The sequence below is a fragment of the Trachypithecus francoisi genome, unplaced genomic scaffold (assembly GCF_009764315.1).
Source record: "Trachypithecus francoisi isolate TF-2019V2 unplaced genomic scaffold, Tfra_2.0 Lachesis_group2, whole genome shotgun sequence".
In the NCBI taxonomy this organism is placed as follows: Eukaryota; Metazoa; Chordata; class Mammalia; order Primates; family Cercopithecidae; genus Trachypithecus; species Trachypithecus francoisi.
Window position 1 is genome coordinate 151,575,321 of NW_022681465.1, and position 18,747 is coordinate 151,594,067.

Genomic DNA, 18,747 nt, shown 5'->3' on the forward strand with positions numbered 1-18,747 from the left:
GTCTTGCTATGTTGCCCGGGCTGCTTGCAAACCCCTGGCCTCAAGTGGTCCTCCTTCCTCAGCCTCCCAAAGTGCTGACATTACAGGCATGAGCTACCACGTCCAGCCAGCCAGATTTTAATTTCAGAGCTCAGCTAAAATGCCACTCCTCAAGTAATCTCCAACCACCTTCTTTAAAGTAGCTGTTCCCCCTCTATCACAATGAGCTGGTTTAATGCCTTTAATTATCTGTTGTTTCCTTCATCAATGTAGTACCTGTCTCTTTTTATTGATATATAATTGTACATATTCATGAGACTGTTTTTACCTATTGTGTTAGTTTGCTAGGGCTACCATAACAAAGTACCATAGACTGGGTAGCTTAAACAACAGAAATGTATTTTCTCACAGTTCCAGAGGTTGGAAGTTGACATAACATGCTGGCAGGCCTAGTTCTTTCAGAGGCCCATAAAGGAAGGATCTGTTCCAGGCCTCTCTCCATGGCTTGTAGATGGCCATCGTCCCCCTTGGTCTTTTATTTATTTATTTTTTTAAATTGTGACAGAGTCTCGCTTTGTTGCCTGGGCTAGAATGCAGTGGCATGACCTTATCTCACTGCAACCTCCACCTCCCAGGTTCAAGCGATTCTCCTGCCTCAGTCTCCTGAGTAGCTGGGATTACACGCGTGCGCCACCACACCTGGCTAATTTTTCTATTTTTAGTAGAGACGGGGTTTCACCATGTTGGCCAGGCTGGTCTTGAACTCCTGGCCTCAAGTGATTCACCCACACCAGCCTCCCAAAGTGCTGGAATTATAGGCATAAGCCACCACGCCCAGCCTCCCTTTGTCTTTACATCTTCTTTCCTCTGTCCCTGTCTAAATTTTCTCTTTTTACAACAACATATTGGATTAGAGCCCAGCTTGGAGACCTTGTGTTGGCTTAATCATCTCTTTAAAGATCCTATCACCAAATGTAGTCATGTTCAGAGGTTACTGGGATTTAGGACTTAAACAAATGAATTGGGGAGGGTCGGGCAGGGGGATACAGTTCAGCCCATAACACTAGTGTGTGACTGTTTCTGATACTACGTACTGGGAAGTTTCAGGCTTTTTAATCTTTGCCAACCTGGTGAGCGAAATATGCTATTACCAATGATAGACATCACAGGGCAAGGACTGCTGTAATGCCCTTAAGACATTCCTCAGTTTTTACTTTTGACATTATTCGAATCTTAGGCATCATAAAAACATTTATGTTTGTTGGTCTAATAACCCATTCCTAGTAGTTTATCATCAAGAAAAACACTTTTTTTAAAAAAAGAGCTATATACCTAATATTAGATATTGAAATGTTATGGGTCATTTTTTTTTTTTTTTTTTTTGAGACGGAGTTTCATTCTTGTCACCCAGGCTGGAGTGCAATGGTGCAATCTCTGCTCACTGCAACCACTGCCTCCTGGGTTCAAGCGATTCTCCTGCCTAAGCCTCTGAATAGCTGGGATTACAGATGCCCACCACCTCCCCCAGCTAACTGTTGTGTTTTTAGTAGAGACAGGGTTTCGCCATGTTGGCCAGGCTGGTCACGAACTCTTGACCTCAGGTGATCCATCCGCCTCGGCCTCCCAAAGTGCTGGGATTACAGGTGTGAGCCACCATGCCTGGCCTAAAAAAATTTTTTTTTTTTATTTTTTTTTTATTTTTTGTTGAGACGGAGTCTCGCTCTGTCGCCCAGGCTGGAGTGCAGTGGCCGGATCTCAGCTCACTGCAAGCTCCGCCTCCCGGGTTTACGCCATTCTCCTGCCTCAGCCTCCCGAGTAGCTGGGACTACAGGCGCCCGCCTCGTCGCCCGGCTAGTTTTTTATATTTTTTTTAAGTAGAGACGGGGTTTCACCGTATTAGCCAGGATGGTCTCGATCTCCTGACCTCGTGATTCGCCCGTCTCGGCCTCCCAAAGTGCTGGGATTACAGGCTTGAGCCACCGCGCCCGGCCATAAAAAAATTTTTTATAAAATTAGAATAACCTAAACATCTAACAGTATAACATTAGGGAGGAAGTAAGTACAGAGCTTCTCACTGGAATTTATGCATCTTTTAAAAATACTTCAAGCTGGGCGCTGTGGTTCACGCCTGTAATCCCAGCACTTTGGGATGCTGAGGCGGGCAGATCACGAAGTCAAGAAATCTAGACCATCCTGGCCAACATGGTGAAACCCTGTCTCTACTAAAAATACAAAACTTAGCTGGGCACAGTGGCATCTGCCTGTAGTCTCAGCCACTTGGGAGGCTGAGGCAGGAGAATCGCTTGAACCCGGGAGGCAGAGGTTGCAGTGAGCCGAGATCACACCACTGCACTCCAACCTGGCGACAGAGCAAGACACCATCTCAAAAACAAAAAACAAACAAACAAAAAAAATTCATGCTGAGAAGTTGAGTCTGAAGAAAAAAAGATTTTTAAGAGAAAAATATGTAAAAAAAAATACTTCAGCTCTGTTACAAAATCAAAATAGGAAAAACACAAAATTGATGTTTCCCTTCAATGATAACTACATCAGACACCTAAGAATTGGGATAAAGAGCAGAGGGAAATGTAGACAAGTTGGAATCAGTCATGTTTGTTTTTAAAATTTCCTTTAAAATTGTTATATTTATTACTATGACCACATTTATTTATGTTTTCTCTAGGAAACACTGATGGGGAAGTATGGGGAAGATTCCAAGCTTATCTATGACTTGAAGGACCAGGGCGGGGAGCTCCTGTCCCTTCGCTATGACCTCACTGTATCTTTCTAAACTGGGGCGCTTGAGACTTTGGATGGATTGGCACTCACTTGGCTCAGGTTTAAGAATGGTAGAGTAGATAGGATCAAATATGAGGCCTTTGGCGATTAGGGGAATTATTTCTCTAAACCAGGAGTGGGACTTTGGCTAAACAGAGCATACACACCCTTAGAAATCTTCTGAATCCTGAGTGAGACCTCAGCTTGATGTCAGGGCCCAGTTCCAACTCTACAGTCATCCCCTGGCTCCAGAATACCTCTCCCCTGCCCTGTCCAGTGGACAAAATTCTCCTTAATGGACCAGCAACACATTTCCCTTGTCTCCAAGCTACACAGAGAATCATCTGCTTAGAAATCCCATATGGGGGCCTTTTTCTGGTCTGTGGCCAACCTGCCCAGCCCCTTGCCATGCTCAGAAAAGACCAGTCAACACTACAAAAGAGAAAGGTGCCTTAATCTTTTTTGAGCCTTCAGCTGCCTCATGTGGTAGCACAGCTGGTGCTTTCTGATGTTCGTAAGTGCTATTAATCTTATGGGTGGCAGTTTTACCCACATAGGGAGGGGTTAGACCCCAGCTTCTGTTGGTGATGATAATGAACTTGCAGACAGTGATAGGAGGGGCTTTCTCCTTAACTCTTTGTCATCAGGTTCCTTTTGCTCGGTACTTGGCAATGAATAAACTGACCAACATTAAACGCTACCACATAGCAAAGGTATATCGGCGGGATAACCCAGCCATGACCCGCGGCCGATACCGGGAATTCTACCAGTGTGTGAGTGTCGGGAAACCGTGGGGCAGGATGGGTTACTTGGGGCTTTCTCAAGCCAGCAGAATCTATTGAGTACTCAACAGTGTCCTGAGCAAATTGGATGACCCAGATAATGCTCTTAGATTTCTATGGTGGTTTTTTTGTTTGTTTTTTGTTTTTTTGAGGAGTCTCGCTCTGTTGCCCAAGCTGGAGTGCAGTGGTGCAGTCTCGGCTCACTGCAACCTCTGCCTCCTGGGTTCAAATGATTCTCCTGCCTCAGCCTCCTGAGTAGCTGGGATTACAGGCACCTGCCACCACGCCCAGTTAATTTTTTGTATTTTGAGTAGAGACAGGGTTTCACCATGTTGGCCAGGCTGGTCTCAAACTCCTGATCTCGTGATCTGCCTGCCTTGGCCTCCCAAAGTGCAGGGATTACAGGCGTGAGCCACCGCGCCCAGCCTCTTCTATGGCGTTTTCATGCAGATTTCACAATGTCCCTGTGGTGGAGGAGGAGAATAAAGTCTCTCCATTTTCCATATGAGTAAACTTGATACCCGCAGATGAAGAGATCATAGGGGTAAGAAAGGCAAAGTCAGGACTAGAACTCTTGGTCTAGTGCTCTTTATTTTAAACCACAGTGATAGGATCACAGCAGAGAATAAGGAAATTAGCTTTGATATATCATCATCCAGACTGATGCCAGGGCTTCTGAATGAATAGGGAAAATGGCTAAGCACTAAAGCCATATAATCACCCTACCCAGTAGGAGGAGTTAAGATGATGAAGTAGAAAATGAAGAAATAGCCCAGTAGATAGAAAGGAAACCAAAACTGGTGAGAAGCCCAAGGATGCTGGGGTTTACCTCTGGGCTGATGATAAGAAAATGAAAGAGAAAGTCTATGGTTGAGTGCAATCAGGCCTTCCTAGAGGACAGAGCTCCCAGAGTCCCCCACTTCAGAAAGGTGAATCCCTGAAGACCTCTGGCTAACTCTCTCCCTGCAGGATTTTGACATTGCTGGGAACTTTGATCCCATGATCCCTGATGCAGAGTGCCTGAAGATCATGTGCGAGATCCTGAGTTCACTTCAGATAGGGGACTTCCTGGTCAAGGTCAGAGCTGACACGGCTGGGAGGGCAAAGTTGGGCCTGGCCTCTCACAAGATCCTTGTGCAGAGGGACCAGTAGCCCAAGTGACCATTACTATTGCAGGTCATGTAAGAAAAGAGATTCCCTCCACACTACGCATTGGTTCCTTGCAGGTAAATGATCGACGTATTCTAGATGGGATGTTTGCCATCTGTGGTGTTTCTGACAGCAAGTTCCGTACCATCTGCTCCTCAGTAGACAAGCTGGACAAGGTAACAACCCAAGTACTTGACTTCTTTTCCCAGATCCCACCCTGCCTTGGGAAATGGAAAACAAGATTGAGAGAGAGAGGTGCATGCCTCTATACCCACCAGAGGAAGGTTAGGCTAGGATATAGGCTCATGGGCAGCTACTGCTCCAAGACTGTTCCCTGAGGACAGTACATACCTGCTCTGTGGTGCAGAAGCTGCCCAGAGGTCCCTGACTGGTGTCTGTCTGCCTAGGTGTCCTGGGAAGAGGTGAAGAATGAGATGGTGGGAGAGAAGGGCCTTGCACCCGAGGTGGCTGACCGCATTGGGGACTATGTCCAGCAGCATGGTGAGGAACAGAACCAAGCCTCCCCAGCAGCCATCCAACTGCCCTCAGTCCTAAAGTTGAAACTCTTCTGTGTATGTATGTAGGAGAGTGAGTGTATGTATATGTACACACACATGTATGGGCAACTAGAGTCCAGACAAGAAGGTCAACCCCCCTTACCTTTTTTGTTTGCTTGTCAGCCTCACTCACAAGTCTGTCTCCCCAGGTGGGGTATCCCTGGTGGAACAGCTGCTCCAGGATCCTAAACTATCCCAAAACAAGCAGGCCTTGGAGGGCCTGGGAGACCTGAAACTGCTCTTTGAGTATCTGACCCTATTTGGCATTGATGACAAAGTGAGTCAAGTTGGGGATGGGATCCCTTCTGAGCTCTGGGGCTTCAGATCCCTAATCTTAATCTGGCACTGACCATGTTCTTATCTCCACAGATCTCCTTTGACCTGAGCCTTGCTCGAGGGCTGGATTACTACACTGGGGTGATCTATGAGGCAGTGCTGCTACAGACCCCAGCCCAGGCAGGGGAAGAGCCCCTGGGTGTGGGCAGTGTGGCTGCTGGAGGGCGCTATGATGGGCTAGTGGGCATGTTCGACCCCAAAGGGCGCAAGGTGCCATGTGTGGGGCTCAGCATTGGGGTGGAGCGGATTTTCTCCATCGTGGAACAGAGACTAGAGGTAGGTCCTACGGGGTGGGTAGAAGACAGTCTGAGCAGGTGGTGGCACCTAAGCTATCTGATCTCCAAGGGAGCGAGTGGTGCTGCTTTGGGTAGGGAACATCTCACAGAAATGGAGAAAAGATTATTGCTCTTTTTCACAGATTTCTACCCCATTATAGGTCAGTTTTATGGATCTTTAATCCATGTTTCTCCACTAAATCCTCTGCTCTGGGTCTCTGCTTCCTTCAGGGCTGTCACAAACGTGGGCTGCTGTATCCAAGACTTAGATCTTCCTCATGATACAGAATACTTAACATTTTAGTGCCTTGTGCCAGGTACTGTGCTTGGTGCTTTTCATGCATTATCAAAATATAATTCTTACCACAGCCCTGTGAGAGTAGCTAATTTTATTAATTGCATTTTCCAGATGAGAAAACTGAAGCATTATAGATCAAATAATTTGCTTAAGGCCATGAAACTTGTAAGTGGTAGAGTCAGAATTTGAATCCAGGCAGTCTGACTCCAAAGTCTTGCCACTAACCACATTATAATATTGTCTCTAAATGGGAAGCATGTGTCTGAGGCCCTGGGATCCCTCACATGGCTACCGTGACTCTCTAGCACCTAGAGTAACACCAAGGAAGCCTCTCGTGGCCTCAAGCCCTCCTTTGTTGCTGCTGGTCTTAAGTGGCTGGTTGCATTTCATCCTCTGGGAAATGCTCTGGCAACCTCCCCACGGTCTATGCCTTTTCTCTAGGGTGGAAACCACCCATTTCCCAGTTGAGATCATTCTTCCAGTAGGCATCTTACATTGTAAGAACTATAAAAATAGTTTTCCCGAAAAAGACAAGGGAAGCAGCAGCAGCATTCTCCTTTCCCCATACCCATATACACGCCTGTGCCCTGTAACTGAAGTGTGAGAGGCACAGTGTCATAAATGGGTAGATAGTAAGTGGGGACTAAAACTGCCAAGGGTGATCTAGTTGGGGTAGGCTCATAGTAGTATTTCTGTGTGAATGCTTTGATGGACCCCTAAGGTACTACATGGACCAGTCTGGGCAACATGGTAAGACCCTGTCTCTACAGATTAAAAAAAAAAAAATTTTTTTTTGTTTTTTTTTATTAGCCAAGTATGGTGGTGTGTGCCTGTAGTCAGGAGGCTGAGGTGGGAGGATCACTTGAGCTCAGGAGGTTGAAGCTGCAGTGATCACGCCACTGCACTTCAGCCTGGGTAACAGAGACCCTGTCTCAAAAAAAAAAAAAAAAAAAGTACTACATGGAGGTAAGCTTGAAGTTACTGTAAAAAAGCTACCTTTACTCTTACCCTAAGTTATTTATTCTGACACATCCTATGTACAAGTTAGTTCAGTCCTCATATCTACTAAAAGCTACCTTATGCCCAAGGTACAAGATGAGAAGACAGGGCCCCTGCCCTGGTAGAGCTGAGTTGGGCCTGGTCTCAAAATCCTGACTAGAGCTTGCTTTGTTTGCTCCTTGAAGGTGTTAGCCCAGCTCTCTGACTCTTACCTGCCCCTTCCCCAGGCTTTGGAGGAGAAAGTACGGACCACGGAGACACAGGTACTTGTGGCATCTGCACAGAAGAAGCTGCTAGAAGAAAGACTAAAGCTTGTCTCAGAACTGTGGGATGCTGGGATCAAGGTACGGGAGGCAAGCCCCAGGGTGGCAGCAAACTTGGGTGTGCTGGGCACAAACTGAATAAAAGCTCACCCATAATGGATCCTGCCATTACTTCTCAAAAGTGGAGCTAAGAACAAGGTGCCAGATTGGACACCCTCTGTCCCTGAGGACAGCAGAAGCCAGCCTTCCTCTTCTGCTCTTGTCCCCTGCAGGCTGAGCTGCTGTACAAGAAGAACCCAAAGCTATTGAACCAGTTGCAGTACTGTGAGGAGGCAGGCATCCCACTGGTGGCTATCATCGGGGAGCAGGAACTCAAGGATGGGGTCATCAAGCTCCGTTCAGTGACTAGCAGAGAAGAGGTAAGGGAAGCGGGCAGGAAAGCTAAGGGACAGAGAATGTATGCCATTTTGGCAGGCCCATGCCCATTCAAGACCTGAGAAAAGCCTGGCATTGATATTAGTACAAACATAAAAGACTTGAGAGCTTAACCTGTTACTGTGGTCTTAGTAGGGTGAGATCTCCATCCCTGCATATACCCTGTGTTTTGTTGGCTCCCCCAAGAGGCACACTCTAGCCTGAGGTGTTTAATTAGGTTCCTGCTCCCAGCTGAGACTGATGCCTAGAGGGCTAGAGGAAACTAGCCACTCGGGCAGCAGTGGAATGGAAGATGCTTATATCACCTTCTTCTCCCATCCTGGCTAGGTGAATGTCCGAAGAGAAGACCTTGTGGAGGAAATCAAAAGGAGAACAGGCCAGCCCCTCTGCATCTGCTGAACTGAGCAAACAATCAGAGGAAAGGAAGTGGGACTGGTACTATTTGAGGTTAAGACAAACTGCATATGTACTTCAACTGCTTTGCACTTTTCCGTTTCAGCAGGAAGACCTGAAGACTGGTCAGAACAGAGACTTTTAATTTTTATTATGGTTATTTTATTGATTATTACTGGCAAAAATGGCCAGATACTACACCTTTTACATACAAGGCCCTGGGGGCTTAGTCCAGTCTGTGCTCCTGGGCTACAAGGACCCAGCCTGAGATGGTCTCATCTACAGGGCCTCGCACCAGTTGGAGCAGATGCCTCCCCACCAATTGCCAAAGGTCCAATAAAATGCCTGAACCACAGAGCCTGCGTGTCACTGATGCCTAACCCCACCTTCCCCGGCAGACCAATGTAGAGATGGAAAAGGGAGAAAGACAGTAAACTTGTGACTCTGAGGTTCTTGTCTCCAGCGTCCACCCTGCCGCTTGGGAGCTCCTCCTCCTCGGGAGGCAGTCCCCGTAGGTACTCATCCACTAATTTGCAGCTTTCACCTGAGGGTCTGAGCGAAGCCCGGGCGGCGCACGTGCAGTGGATACCTCCACCCCCTTGGGAGGCGGGGTCGCGCTCAGAGCCAATGAGAGCTTGCGGGGTGGAGGGGTAGGGAAGCTTCCAGAGGCTGGTGGGGAGGAAGTTATAAAGAGGGTAAGAGGAGGCCTGCGGGAGGGCCATGCAGTCCAAGCGGGATTGTGAGGTAAGCGGCTGGCAACTTGGGGGCCGGCGCCGGAACGGGGGTCGGCTTTAGGGACCTCAGTACCCACAGAAGAGTTGGGGGCGGACTTGGCGATCCGCCATTCCAACCTTCCTTTCCCTCTCAGCTGTGGTGTGAGAGGGTGAATCCAGAGAACAAGGCGGCGTTGGAGGCATGGGTCAGGGAGACAGGCATCCGCCTGGTGCAGGTGAACGGGCAGAGGAAGTATGGCGGGCCACCCCCAGGTATGGTAGTCCCAGCACCTCTGCCTGTCCGGCTACACCAACCCCCTTTGGGGGAGGGGCTGCCCCGAGCAGTCAGGAACTGCAAACTACCCGGATTTATATCCCCCAGCAAAGGAGGAACTGTGGCTCCACGTCCACCCGCCCCGTCGAGGGAGGGGGCCAATCTCAACTACTCTGTGCCAGTCCCTTTGTTAGCGCAGTCACCTAATTATGCCAGCCACCCAGGGTACGGGTGTAAGCCCATTTCACAAGCCTTGGTTCACATCGCTTCCCACCCCCGCGCGCTGGGTCGGTGGGCTCAGAATTCGAAAGCGTCGCCTGACGGTGGCCTTGCATACCCCCTTCCCACAGGCTGGGTGGGCAGCCCGCCGCCAGCTGGGTCAGAGGTGTTCATCGGGCGGCTGCCTCAGGACGTGTACGAGCACCAGCTTATCCCGCTGTTCCAGCGCGTGGGCCGCCTCTACGAGTTCCGCCTGATGATGACCTTCAGCGGCCTGAACCGCGGCTTCGCCTATGCCCGCTATAGCTCGCGGCGCGGCGCGCAGGCCGCCATCGCCACGCTGCACAACCATCCGCTGCGGCCGTCCTGCCCGCTGCTCGTGTGCCGCAGCACCGAGAAGTGTGAGCTGAGCGTTGACGGCCTGCCGCTGAATCTGACCCGCAGCGCGCTGCTGCTCGCGCTGCAGCCGCTGGGTCCCGGCCTGCAGGAGGCGCGGCTGCTGCCCAGCCCCGGACCGGCGCCTGGGCAGATCGCTCTGCTCAAATTCAGCTCTCACCGGGCCGCTGCCATGGCCAAAAAGGCCCTGGTGGAAGGTAGGCTGTGGCGGGGGGCTGGTTGGGGCCAAACGCGTTCTGCCAGGCACTTTACACTGAGCATAGCTGTTAAAGTTACAAGATCTTAGAGTCAAACATGCCAGAATTTGCAGCCCTTTACTATTTGATCTCAGATTTTTAAAACTTCCAATGGTGCTACCACCACCACTTACCTAAATTGGTAACACTTCCCCGAGCATTATCTCCTGACTTAATCCTCAACATTCCCCCACACCCACACCGCATAATAGGCACAGGACCCTCAAGCTGTGAGGAAACTGTTAGAGAAATTGATTTGCTCGAGGGAACCAACTGAGCCTTTTACTATAGTGTTTGTATCCTCAGACGGTTGTGAGAATTAAGTAACATAATGGGTGTATGGTATTTATCATACTAACTGACTTACAGCAACTTTTGGCAGTAAAGATTAGCCATTATGATGGTTATGAGGCAGACAAAGCCTGCATTAACCAGTACTTCTCCAAGGAAACTTGTAAGGTAGCAGTTGTGTTATACTCCCTTTGCAAATAATGGAGCCTGAAGGCTTGTCTTTTCTTACCCATGGTCACATTACCAGGAAATGCGAAGGCTACACATTACAGGACTGTGGAGGCTTGGGCCCAGGGTTTAGACCTGCCCTTATCTTTACCTTTTTCCTGCAGGGCAGTCACACCTCTGTGGAGAGCAGGTGGCTGTGGAGTGGCTCAAGCCAGACCTGAAGCAGCGACTCCGCCAGCAGCTTGTGGGTCCCTCCTTGCGGCCCCCACAACCAGAGGGCAGCCAGTTGGCCTTGGCAAGGGACAAGTTAGGGTCCCAAGGGGCTCGGGCTACTCTGCAGTTGCTGTGCCAACGAATGAAGCTGGGCAGCCCTGTGTTCCTCACTAAGTGTTTGGGCATAGGACCTGCTGGCTGGCACCGCTTCTGGTACCAGGTGGTGATTCCTGGGCATCCGGTGCCCTTCAGTGGCCTCATCTGGGTTGTGCTGACCCTAGATGGCCAGGATGGGCATGAGGTGGCCAAGGATGCTGTGTCTGTTCGGCTGCTGCAGGCACTCAGTGAGTCTGGGGCCAGCCTCCTGTGGTCTGCTGGGGCTGAGGCAGGTACCATATTTAAACAGTGACTCCGTTCTCTCTCCACAGGCAGCCTGAATGGGCAGGCAGAGCCTGTGTCAGGCCCCAGCCCAGCAGGCCTGGGTGGCCACTATCTGACTCCCAAAGGTGGGGAGGGGCATGGGCCCAGGCCATCAGCCTCCCTGCTGGGACAGGGAACTACGGCACCTGGGGCAGCTTAGGTTTGGCTTAAGTTGTGGTGAGGGGCCTTGCCCTCCCTCTCCCAGCCCAGAGTCCAAGCTGACCCTGTGGTCTTCCATGGCCATTCCTTGTCCCACACCCACCCGATCATACCTTCCCCCCTCTGCCACAGCTTAGCATGAATCTTCTTTATTGTCCTGATTTGTCTTCTTTGTTGGTTTTTATTTGCAGGGAGGGGCAGCTGAGCCAAAGGGGTCAGAAATTCTGCCCTTTGGCTCCACCACATGGCATTCTGGTTTTGGTTTCTGTGTAGTTTTGGGTCTTTCTATGTTGGTTGTATTTATATTAAACCCCTGGTTAGTATATACTTGTGTCTGTGCTATCTTGCCCTAGCTTGGAGTTTGTCTTATACTGGTAGAGTGAATAGCTGCTACGGGGCAAGTACTTCCTCATATCAGTGCTTTGAATACATCTTGTGCTGCACTGCAGGGTATTATAAATACATATCCAGGCCAGGCGTGTTGGCTTTTGCCTGTAGTCCCAGCACTTTGGGAGGCTGAGATGGGTGGATCACCTGAGGTCAAGGGTTCGAGACCAGCCTGGCTAGCATGGAGAAACCCTGTCTCTACTAAAAATACAAAAATTAGCCTGCCGTGGTGATGGACACCTGTAATCCCAGCTACTTGAGGCTGAGGCAGGAGAATCACTTGAAACCCAGGAGGCGAAGGTTGCAGTGAGCCGAGATCATGCCATTGCACTCGAGCCTGGGCAACAGGAACGAAATCCTGTCTCAAAAAAAAAAAAAAATTCATATCCAGCCAGGCAGCTGGGATTGAATTGAAAAATTCATATCAATCCCAACATTTTGGGAGGCCAAGGCAGGAGGATCACCTGAGTCCAGGAGTTCAAGACGAGCTTGGTCAACATAGTGAAACTCTTGGTCTCTACCAAAAAAATAAAATCACAAAAATTAGTCGAGCATGGTGGCACATGCCAAGTCTCGGCTACCAGGCAGGCTGAGGTGGATCACTTGAGCCCGGGAGGTCAAGGATGCAGTGAGCCATGATCAACCCACTGTACTCCAGCCTGGGTGACAGAGTGAGATCCTATCTCAAAAAAATGTTTTTTGGCCAGGTGTGGTAGCTCGTGCCTGTAATCCCAGCACTTTGGGAAGCAGAGGCAGGTGGATCATTTGAGTCCAGGAGTTGTAGACCAGCCTGGGCAACACAGACCCCTGTTTCTACCAAAAAAATTTTAAAATTAGCCTGGTGTGGTAGTGCACACCTGTAGTCCCAGCTATTCCAGAGGCTGAAGTGGAAGGACACCCTGAGCCGGGGAATATTGAGGCTGCAGTGAGCCATGATCAAGCCAGTGCACTCCAGCCTGGATGACAGCAAAACCCTGTCTTTTAAAAAAATAATATCTTCTCTGGGGATGCAGCTCAATAAGCAAGACTCTTGCCTGGTGAGGACCTGTCTTGAGATTCAATTCATTCCCTCAGTCACTGTCATCCCCAGTCTCTTCCTCTTCTTCCTGAGCCATGGAGTCTTCTCCCTCTTCCCTCAGTCCTGCGAAGAAGTCATCAGTGCTCCAAGTCTTGCTGCTCAGAGCCCGCAGTGGTCCTCCCTTTTTTTTGCGCCGACGGTAGTCATCCACCACCACAGCTCGCAGCTGGGCCATGTCCCAAAACTTGAGGCGCTGGTCATGGCCACTACTGGCCAGGAAGCGGCCACAGTGGGAAAGGGCCAGCTCCTCCACAGGCTCCCCAGGGTGCTGGCCCACACTGCCCACCACTCGGTTCGGTAGGATGTTCACAGCCCTGGGCAGGGAAACAACAGTGTTGAGTACTGGCTAGCTGGGTCTGCCCTTCCTGTGACCTAAGGGCTGTCCAGGCTTCCCTCACCTGATGACTCCATCGGTGGAGCCAGTACACAGCAGACTCTCAGTGACTGGAACCATGCAGTCGATAGATTCAGCTCTCACGGCAAAGCGGTCACTTGTGGCCCCAAAGCCATTCCAGTTGAAGAGGTAGATGGTACCTTCACTGGAGCCACAGGCCACCTTCTTCCCACACTGCAGGGAAATAGGGAAAACGATGTGGAAGCTGCCTTAGACTAAGCCCCCAGCATACACCCCTCCATCCCACCATACCCAGCTATACTTTCATGAGGGTGACAGAGGTCAGATCCCCAGACTGAGGCTCTGAGAGCAGCTCAAACCGACGCCTCTTAACGTTGAAGACACCAAGGCAGCCATCCCCACTGTAGAGAGTAGCGTAATAGGCTTAGACTCAAGGTCCATGTGAGGAAGACATTTCACACAGGGAGAGGAGGGGGAGGCAAGGCAGCTTTGAGGTTGTACCTGGCTGTCAGCAGCAGCTTCTTGGCTGGATCCAGAGCCATGTCTGCGATGTACTCTTCATGTTGCCTCATATCCATTAAGGGGCCCTCCTTCCGCTGGTCCCAGAGACGGATACCACCTGTGTCATCCCCAGTGGCCAGAACATTCTCATCCACCAGCAGAAGACTGTTGATGGGGGCACTAGAGACACAGATGTAGAACTTTTTGGAGCATCTCTGTCCCAGTGGGGACCTCCTGGTCCTTACCCTTCACCTCCATGCGCATACACAGAATTGGCTGCTCTCCTTACCCATGAGCCTTGGAAACACGTCTTTCTAGTCGCCCCTGCTCCACATCTAGAACATGGATGGCTTTGTCCTTGGAGACAGTAACAAGCTCTGGGGAAAAGGTGCCCAGGTCATGGTGCTGCTCACTGCTCCCTTCTACCACATTGCTGGTTGTCTTCCCCAGTACTCACTCTGCCCATCTTCAGAGAATGCCACAGCTCGGCAGGCCTTGAGATGGTGACCCGATGACCAGAGCTCCTTGGTTTCTCCCTCTTGACAAGAGTAGGAAAAGCTGGGGAGAGGGGAAGGAGAGTAAATGACTCCAGACCCATCCTGGGTTGCACTGAGTGCAGAGACCAACTAGACAGAGTAGCCTTCCCACCTACCTAGGAGTTCCTGCTTCTACACCTCCAAGCCCAAAAAGTTTACCATCTCATTTCTCCATTTTAAGTGAGTTTGAAATGTTAGGTCTTGCTTTTTTCAATATATATTAATTCAAGGTATATTTGCTCAAGATTTCTTTGTGATCCCACCCAACCCCTCTTTATCATCTTTGAAAGCCCCAGCCTGGACAACGATTGGGTCTGGACCACTGTGAAGGAAATATTTCTTACATCAATAACAAAAAACCAGCCCCAGAAGTTAGAAATGTAGAAATCAGTAAGTGCTCTTGCACTTCAGGTCTGCAGGAGCTACAGAAAGCCACAATTACAGTACATTGAGAGTACGTGCTAAAAAAGAGGCAGGATCAAAATGGAGGTGGGGAAGAGGCACCAGCCTATAAACAACTTTGAGGTGAGTACTGTTTACGGAATACCCCCAGTGCCTGCCTCAGAGCAGATCCTCAAAAAGGGCAGAATGAATACATGCTTAATTGCCAGTGAGTTCCAGGTGGGCAGAACTGAGCCTGCTCATTTTCTCTGTCCCAGTGCTGAACATGAGAAAGTAGCTTAATAAACATTCACAGATTGAATGAATACTTGGGAAGGGAGAAGAGAGCCCTGGAAAGCTAAGGTGGTGACATGTAGGTTGGATCATACAAGAGTAGAGTTTACCTGGCCAAGAGCAAGGGCCAGATACTGGAGGCAGCAGAGATAAGGAATGAGGAGGGTTCTTTGTAGCAGAAAAGTAGCATGACTGAATCTGGAAAGATGAGCTGGGGTGGGCATGAGACCACGTGAGCCAAGTAGCAGTTTGAATTTAATCCTCCGAAAAGGAACCTCTTCACAATAGTCATGGCTGAGGGTGGGGAAGGGAAGAACCAAGAATTTTCCTCCAGAACCTTTTTTAAGACCTTTAAGGGAAGCAACAAAGTTGTGTGGAATGTGAAGAAAGGTGGATGTCTAGGGCAACTCCCAAGTGCCTGGCACCATAAATATGGATAGTAGTAGAAGGGAACCTACGTTTGTTGAAGAGCTGCTTAGGCAGCGTACTGCAAATTTGTCCCCTCTGCAAGGGTAGGTATAATTCTCCCTTTCAAAGATGAAAATACAGAAGTTAACACACTCAAGGCCATTACAGCTAATGGGGGGTTGAGGTTTAAGTTCATTAAGTAAATCTGATAAGCACAGTATCTTCAAGTTTTCCACTGCCTCTAACTTGTATCTTTCGTTCAAAGTCAAACATGTATTGAGCACCTACCCTAAACTAGAGGCTGGAGATAAAATAGAGAACAAAACCGACGACAGATTACACTCCAGAACAGTGTTTTTTCATATTCTAGTCATAGACTAGTAAGCTACAATCAGCATTTTGTGTACATGCACACAATAATAGAATAAAATCAGAAATTGTATCAGCATATATAATGTAAAAGGTATTCCTCTAAGATGCAAGGTCAAAGACATTTGAAAAACATCAGTGAAGGAGACAGCATTCAAATAATTACACAAATGGATGTATGGTTACCAACCATTCATTACTAAGGGAAAGGTACCATGTCACCTGGTGTCATGGCAGCATCTAATAGGTAACCAATTTTAGTCTGGGGATAGAGGAAGAGGGAAGAGACCCTGGGAACTCAGAGATAGTAGGTAAAAGTGAGGAGAAAGGAGTTTTCTGGACAGAATAGCATGTGCAAAGGGGCTGAGGTTTCGAGATTTTTTTATTTTTATTTTTTTGAGATGGAGTTCTGCTCTTGTTGCCCACTGGAATGCAATGGCACCATCTCGGCTCACCGCCTCCCAGGTTCAAGCGATTCTCCTGCCTCAGCCTCCCGAGAAACTGGGATTACATGTGCCCGCCACCACGCCCAGCTAATTTTTCTATTTTTAGTAGAGACGGGATTTCACCATGTTGGCCAGGCTGTTCTCCAACTCCTCACCTCAGGTGATACCCCACCTGGTCTCCCAAAGTGCTGGGATTACAGGCGTGAGCCACCACGCCTGCCCCAAGATATATTTTTAAAAGGTATGGATGAATGAGCACAGATGGTCAGGGCGTTGAAAGCGGGATTGAGAAGTTTGTACTAAATCCTAAAAGCAGACCATTGAAGGGTTTTAATCAAGGGAGTGTCTGCTCAGATTTATGTTGTTTTCTTTTTGTTTTTTTTGTTTTTTTTTTTTTTTTAAATGGAGTCTGTCGCCAGCCTGGACTGCAGTGGCGCGATCTCAGCTCACTGCAACCTCTGCCTCCCGCGTTCAAGTGATTCTCCTGCCTCAGCCTCCCAAGTAGCTGGGACTACAGGCGTGTGCCACCACGCCCAGCTAATTTTTGTATTTTTAGCAGAGACGGGGTTTCACCATGTTGGCCAGGCTGGCCTGGATCTCTTGACCTTGTGTTCAGCCCGCCTCAGCCTCCCAAAGTGCTGGGATTACAGGCGTGAGCCACCGCCCCTGGCCTATGTTGTTTTCTTTTTGAGTCTCACTCTGTCGTCCAAGCTGGAGTGCAGTGGCGCAATCTTGGCTCACTGCAACCTCCACTGCCCAAGTTCAAGCGATTCTCCTGCCACAGCCTCCCGCGTAGCTGGGATTACAGGCCCGCGCCATCACACCCAGCTAATTTTTGTATTTTTAGTGGAGACGGGGTTTCACCATGTTGGACAGGCTGGTCTCGAGCTCCACAGCCTCTCAGGTGACCCGCCCACCTCGGCCTCCTAAAGTGCTGGGATTACAGGCGTGAGCCAAGATTTCTGGTTTGAAAAATCAATTAAAGGGGTCTGCTGAGCCTATTTCGGGCACAATATAATAATCCGGTAGGAGGCCGGGCGCAGTGGTTTACGCCTATAATCCCAGCACTCTGGGTGGCCGAGCCAGGTGGATCACGAGGTCAGAAGTTCAAGACCAGCCTGGCCAAGATGGTGAAACCCCGTCTCTACTACAAATACAAAAAAATTAGCCGGACATGGTGGCGGGCGCCTGTAATCCCAACTATTCTGGAGGCTGAGGCAGAGAATTGCTTGAATCCGGAAGGGAGAGGTTGCAGTGAGCCCAGATCGCGCCACTGCACTTCAGCCTGGGTGACAGAGCGAGACTCCGTCTCAAAAATAAATAGGTAAGTAAATAAATAATAATCCGCTGGGAAATAACAAGGCCTTAAAGGGCTTTCTGTCCTACTACGGTCTCTGGGCTCTGTCACGACATTCCAGTTCTTTCAACAGATTGGTGTGATATAAGAGCTGAATGTTACTGAATGAATCGGACCCAATCAATCTCGCAAAATTTGTATCCCTGCAACTTTCTCTCCTCTCTCCTGTTCCCAGCTCCATCCCCGGGGAGCTTCCAGACCCAGCGCCCCCGGCCCTGCCCCGCACTCACACGAACACGTCCCCGTCCACGTCCCCTGCAGCCAGTAGGTCACGGGCCGGATGGAACGCCAGCCCACTGGCCGGAGCTTCCAGCACGATGTCTTCCGGAGTGTCCCGGATCCGGGTCGGGGCTTCTATGGAGTCTGGGTCGTCCTCGTCGCTCCCATCCTCAGCGGGCCTCTCTTCACAAGTGCGGTCCATGCTGAGGACTGCGAGCCGCGCCGCCGCAGGGCAGTCAGCCTCGGAACCACCCACACCGCGGGCGGAGTAGCCTGGGACTCCGCTTCCGCTTCGGGGGGCGGGGCCGGAAGTGTCGCCGGGACGTTCTCCCTCTTACAGGAGAGGTCGGTTGGCCTCTGCTGGTGTGGGTGGAGCGCAGCGAAGGAACTGCGCTTGAGAGATCTGCTATTTCCTTGTCCGGCTGTGGCCCAGTTTGGCCTAGGTAAACTGTGCAACCGTCAATTCCCTCCCTAGTCACGACACGTAAAGTTGGGAACTGCGTGTAAGTTTTTACTCTCCTACTTCAGACAGGCTTAATGCCCTTGGGATAGGAGAGAGGGACGCTAGTCCTTCGTGGCTTGGTGAAACCCAAGATCAAGTCAAGCGACAGCCAGGGCTGCCAGGAAGCCGCAAAATCCCACGCTGCGCGATGACATACAGGAGTCTCGGACAGCAGGCAGCTCAAGCAGCTGCTATCCACGCCCCTAACATCTTTGTGGCCAGTTTGCTGTGCCAGTTCCTACAATTTGTCTACAGAAACTCAGTGAGCTGGACAAGCAGTGCTCAGTTCCCAAGAATTTTTTTTGTTGTTTTGCTTTGAGACAGGGTCTTGCTCTGTCGCGCAGGCTGGAGTGCAGTGGCACGATCACCTCTCGGCTCAAGCGATCCCCCGGAGTAGCTGGAACTACAGGCATGCGGTACCACACCTGTCTTTTTTTTTTTTTTTGAGACAGAGTCTGGCCCTGGCTGGAGTGCAAATAACTCCATCTCGGCTCACTGCAACCTCCTTCTCCAGGGTTCAAGCGATTTTCCTGCCTCAGCCTAACGAGTAGATGGGATTACAGGTGCATGCCACCACACCC

At 49.9% G+C, this 18,747-nt stretch overlaps 3 protein-coding genes across 9 annotated transcripts in view; 2 read left to right on the plus strand and 1 right to left on the minus strand.

Moving 5' to 3' along the window:
* Positions 1-8,599, plus strand: part of HARS1 (histidyl-tRNA synthetase 1) — a 16,669-nt gene extending 8,070 nt beyond the window's left edge. The window contains exons 3-12 of one of the 3 annotated variants that reach the window (XM_033180941.1): positions 2,663-2,758; positions 3,405-3,530; positions 4,509-4,616; positions 4,766-4,864; positions 5,096-5,189; positions 5,395-5,522; positions 5,615-5,857; positions 7,381-7,497; positions 7,689-7,835; positions 8,179-8,599. In XM_033180941.1, coding sequence (XP_033036832.1) covers positions 2,663-2,758; positions 3,405-3,530; positions 4,509-4,616; positions 4,766-4,864; positions 5,096-5,189; positions 5,395-5,522; positions 5,615-5,857; positions 7,381-7,497; positions 7,689-7,835; positions 8,179-8,250 — 1,230 coding nt within the window. In that variant the 3' untranslated portion in view covers positions 8,251-8,599. The remainder of the gene's footprint in view (positions 1-2,662; positions 2,759-3,404; positions 3,531-4,508; positions 4,617-4,765; positions 4,865-5,095; positions 5,190-5,394; positions 5,523-5,614; positions 5,858-7,380; positions 7,498-7,688; positions 7,836-8,178) is intronic. The other 2 variants (XM_033180940.1, XM_033180943.1) reach the window with 2 other exon arrangements.
* Positions 8,600-8,618: 19 nt separating this feature from the next.
* On the plus strand, positions 8,619-11,660 carry DND1 (DND microRNA-mediated repression inhibitor 1). Of its 5 annotated transcripts, none has more exons than XM_033180948.1 (4): positions 8,619-8,755; positions 9,113-9,193; positions 9,582-10,043; positions 10,706-11,660. In XM_033180948.1, the coding sequence occupies exons 2-4, from the start codon at positions 9,160-9,162 to the stop codon at positions 11,161-11,163; spliced, it is 954 nt and encodes a 317-aa protein (XP_033036839.1). In that variant the 5' UTR covers positions 8,619-8,755; positions 9,113-9,159; the 3' UTR covers positions 11,164-11,660. The 5 variants fall into 5 exon arrangements, with proteins under 5 accessions (XP_033036839.1, XP_033036838.1, XP_033036837.1 ...); XM_033180947.1 differs by having other exon boundaries at positions 8,623-8,759; XM_033180946.1 differs by lacking the exon at positions 8,619-8,755 and adding an exon at positions 8,892-8,988.
* On the minus strand, positions 10,144-18,095 carry WDR55 (WD repeat domain 55). The gene is made up of 7 exons (XM_033180949.1): positions 17,676-18,095; positions 14,112-14,212; positions 13,944-14,031; positions 13,655-13,834; positions 13,455-13,554; positions 13,197-13,366; positions 10,144-13,112 (listed from the first exon to the last, which is right to left on the minus strand). The coding sequence occupies exons 1-7, from the start codon at positions 17,864-17,866 to the stop codon at positions 12,791-12,793; spliced, it is 1,152 nt and encodes a 383-aa protein (XP_033036840.1). The 5' UTR covers positions 17,867-18,095; the 3' UTR covers positions 10,144-12,790.
* Positions 18,096-18,747: the final 652 nt, after the last annotated feature.